This window comes from Propithecus coquereli, unplaced genomic scaffold, assembly GCF_000956105.1.
Source record: "Propithecus coquereli isolate 6110/MARCELLA unplaced genomic scaffold, Pcoq_1.0 Scaffold5, whole genome shotgun sequence".
Classification (NCBI taxonomy): Eukaryota; Metazoa; Chordata; class Mammalia; order Primates; family Indriidae; genus Propithecus; species Propithecus coquereli.
This window is the reverse complement of record NW_012150840.1, coordinates 11,330,450-11,333,893: the sequence shown is the minus strand read 5'-3', so window position 1 is coordinate 11,333,893 and position 3,444 is coordinate 11,330,450. Positions and strand designations below refer to the sequence as shown.

The 3,444-nt window shown below is 31.7% G+C and overlaps 1 protein-coding gene across 1 annotated transcript in view; it reads right to left on the bottom strand.

The window, feature by feature from the left end:
- Positions 1-3,444, bottom strand: part of PCNX (pecanex homolog (Drosophila)) — a 188,010-nt gene that overhangs the window by 50,513 nt on the left and 134,053 nt on the right. Inside the window, 2 exon segments of the mRNA XM_012656049.1 lie at positions 641-770; positions 3,144-3,252. Coding sequence (XP_012511503.1) covers positions 641-770; positions 3,144-3,252 — 239 coding nt within the window.

Below are 3,444 nucleotides of genomic sequence, written 5' to 3'. Positions count from 1 at the left end.
AGAATTATAAATTTGTACAAGCTCTTTCTAAATCAATGTGTTAGTACATATTAAAAGCCTTTAAAATGTTTATGCTCCACAACTCAGTAGTTACCCTTTTAGGAATTCTTCCTTAAATAAAATAAAATTGGGAGAGATTACATACAAAGATGGTCACTAAGCATTACACAGGTACCCTAAGGAACTAAGCCTGAGTGAAGAAAACACCTCATGTATGAAGATTGTCATTAAAAACTTTCTTCACGAAAAAGCAGAAATAACCTACAAAAAGTTTAGCTCTAGAAATAGCCAGCTATATCTAAGAAAACTATGAAGTAATTCATTATGACCCTTATAATAACATAACATTGTATAAAGTTTCAGAGTATTATTAGTGTGAAATAATTCTCAGAAATATCACCAAAAGAAAAAAGATACAAAAATAAGTACATTCGATCAAAATGTTGTTTTAAAATATCTTATGAGTAGAAAAAAATAAAAAATAATTTTCTCCCAACTCTTTTGTAGTATACAAATTTTTAGTAAAAATAATCATTTCAGCACAATTATGAACCATAAATACTTTGAATAATTATGCTATCAATAGTTTTTTCTAGTAAAAAAGATAAAAACTGCTTTTCAAGTGTTTTATTCTACTCACTTATAGTCTCTCTCCCAGAATTTCACAGGTCGAACGTATGAAGTGATGAATATTGCACTTCCCAGAAAAGGGTTCAGTGGAGTAGAGAAGAAGGCCGACACGACAGCCTGAATAAACAACATGGCTGAATCTACGGGGAACTGGTTAAGGAAATTAACATTCATCTGAGCACACACACCCCCAAAAAACCCAAAACAAAACAAAAAACAAAACTCATAAATACATTTAGATTACAGCAATTAGAAAAACGAGGTTCACCAGAAGAATACAGAGTGTCACTGGACAGCATACGGGGTTACCAATAAAAAGACACAACGAGGAAAGTACAGCGTGGTGTGATGCTTTGAAGGGAGCCAAATAAATATTTGCTAATATGTATTTGGTAAAAGTCCATATATCAGTCTTGGGAAGAGACAGTTGGGTTGAATTTTCCAAAAGGTTAAAATTAAAATTTTCAGATACCAAAAGTCTGCATTTCAACATCAATGTCATCACTAACCCTTACTGTTATTTAGAACATACTTTTAAGAAATGACAAGAATAGTAAACTTCAGAAAGAGTTTAACTATAATCATATTATTAAACCTTACTGTTATTTAGAACATACTTTTAAGAAATGACAAGAATAGTAAACTTCGGAAAGAGTTTAACTATAATCATATTATTAAAAAGTTTTATGTCCTTATTAAAACTATTCTAAACATATTTTGTATGCATTAGAAATTAATGAACTTTAATATTCATATATGCAGACATAAAATTTTAAATTAGCATGTTATAAAACTTTAACACTTTCCTCATATTCAGATGATCTGTGGGTCACAGATATTAATACAAGTTAAACAATCAAAATCAGTATAGGTGTGGACGCAAAAGACTGTGAATTTTTGATTATTTATTATATAGCTAACTATATTCTATGCCTGTAAAAGGCATATTGTTTTGTTCACTGATGTAGCCTACAAACCGACATTCTCATCAAGGATATGACTGTTCATTCTTATAAAACTTTTATCAGAAGGATACGGGGCACTGCAAAGGGTTGAGCAAAAGCATGGAAGGCAGAACCCCATGTAATCTGCCACGGGGCAATGTAGGTATACACGAACTGCAATTTATAAAGGAGTTCCCAAAGCTGTAGGAGAAAAAGTAAAACCATTTGCAAAAAACTTACCATCACTTATTTGAATTTGAAATGGAAAACTTGTAAAATGTATTTTCTTCCTAATAGAGAAATAACACTGAAATTATTTGCCATTTGCATAACAGGAAAAGATATGTCAACTGCCAAAACACTGCATTTATTTCTCAGTAAAGACACTATTTTTAAGTAAAGACAGCTAGCTGACTTACGGATTTGTGTTTCATCTGTTTAAAACATGCTATGCCCTCTATTGGCCATATATTACTATTATCATAAGCAAAACAAAGAAAGGCAGGAAGCAGCAAAATAACTGTCCTTGAAAAAAATCTTGATATCTATAAAGCTTAAGTAATACACATATTTATTTTATTCTAAGACACATTTTCCCCAAATTTTAGTGCTCTGGAAACTGAGTATGTTTTAAATGCAATGTCAAAAGGAATATGAAAACAGCAGTTTTAACGTAACAGTCACTGCCGGTTTGCATAAAAACGTAGTTGTGTGTTCTTGGCATGTGTTGACAACCTCAATTGTTGTCAATAAAAACACAGTACACATTTTCATCTTAAAAATTTAAGTTTGGATCTGTTATTGTTGAACATGTCTTCAACACTGAAACAGAATTGCTATGTTTGTCCAAGATTGCTTCTGCATGTTAGGCAATACAAAGTCAAACTCTCAAAACAGATCACTGAATCTTAAAAGCAAGAAGTTCTGACTAATTCGGTGCCATGATTAGACAACAAATACCTCATCTCTTAAAATACTTTAGCTGATTCACAAATGAGTTTGTTTAACTTCCAATTTAAAATAGAAATCACAACTTCATCTGATTAGAAAATGCAGATGAACCCCAGTATTCTTTGCCATGACTCAAAATCATGCTGGCAATCCTTGGTACTAAAGTGATCAAGATCACAGTAAGTAAAAGCAGCATTTGTATCACCAAAATGCCATTATAACTACTTAAAAGCAGTGACTCAGAAAACCCTTCAGATTCTAAATGTGAAATAGACTGCACTCAAATTTTGACTGTAATATTAAAGAAAAACATAATATGTAATTACATGGGTAAGTGGTTGGCAGGTAAAAACATTTTTGTATACATTTAATTTTTTCTCAAAAGGTTATTAAATCCATGGTGCACCTTACAACAATATCTTAGAATAAAAAATATATCTGAAGAGATCCCCTGAAAATTACTTATTATCACTGTTAAATTATATCTACTGATCATGTAAAATCAAATTCCTTGAGGGGAGAGCTTTCTTTGTTTTGTTCACTGATGTAGCCTACAAACCGACATTCTCATCAAGGATATGACTGTTCATTCTTATAAAACTTTTATCAGAAGGATACGGGGCACTGCAAAGGGTTGAGCAAAAGCATGGAAGGCAGAACCCCATGTAATCTGCCACGGGGCAATGTAGGTATACACGAACTGCAATTTATAAAGGAGTTCCCAAAGCTGTAGGAGAAAAAGTAAAACCATTTGCAAAAAACTTACCATCACTTATTTGAATTTGAAATGGAAAACTTGTAAAATGTATTTTCTTCCTAATAGGGAAATAACACTGAAATTATTTGCCATTTGCATAACAGGAAAAGATATGTCAACTGCCAAAACACTGCATTTATTTCTCAGTAAAGACACTATTTT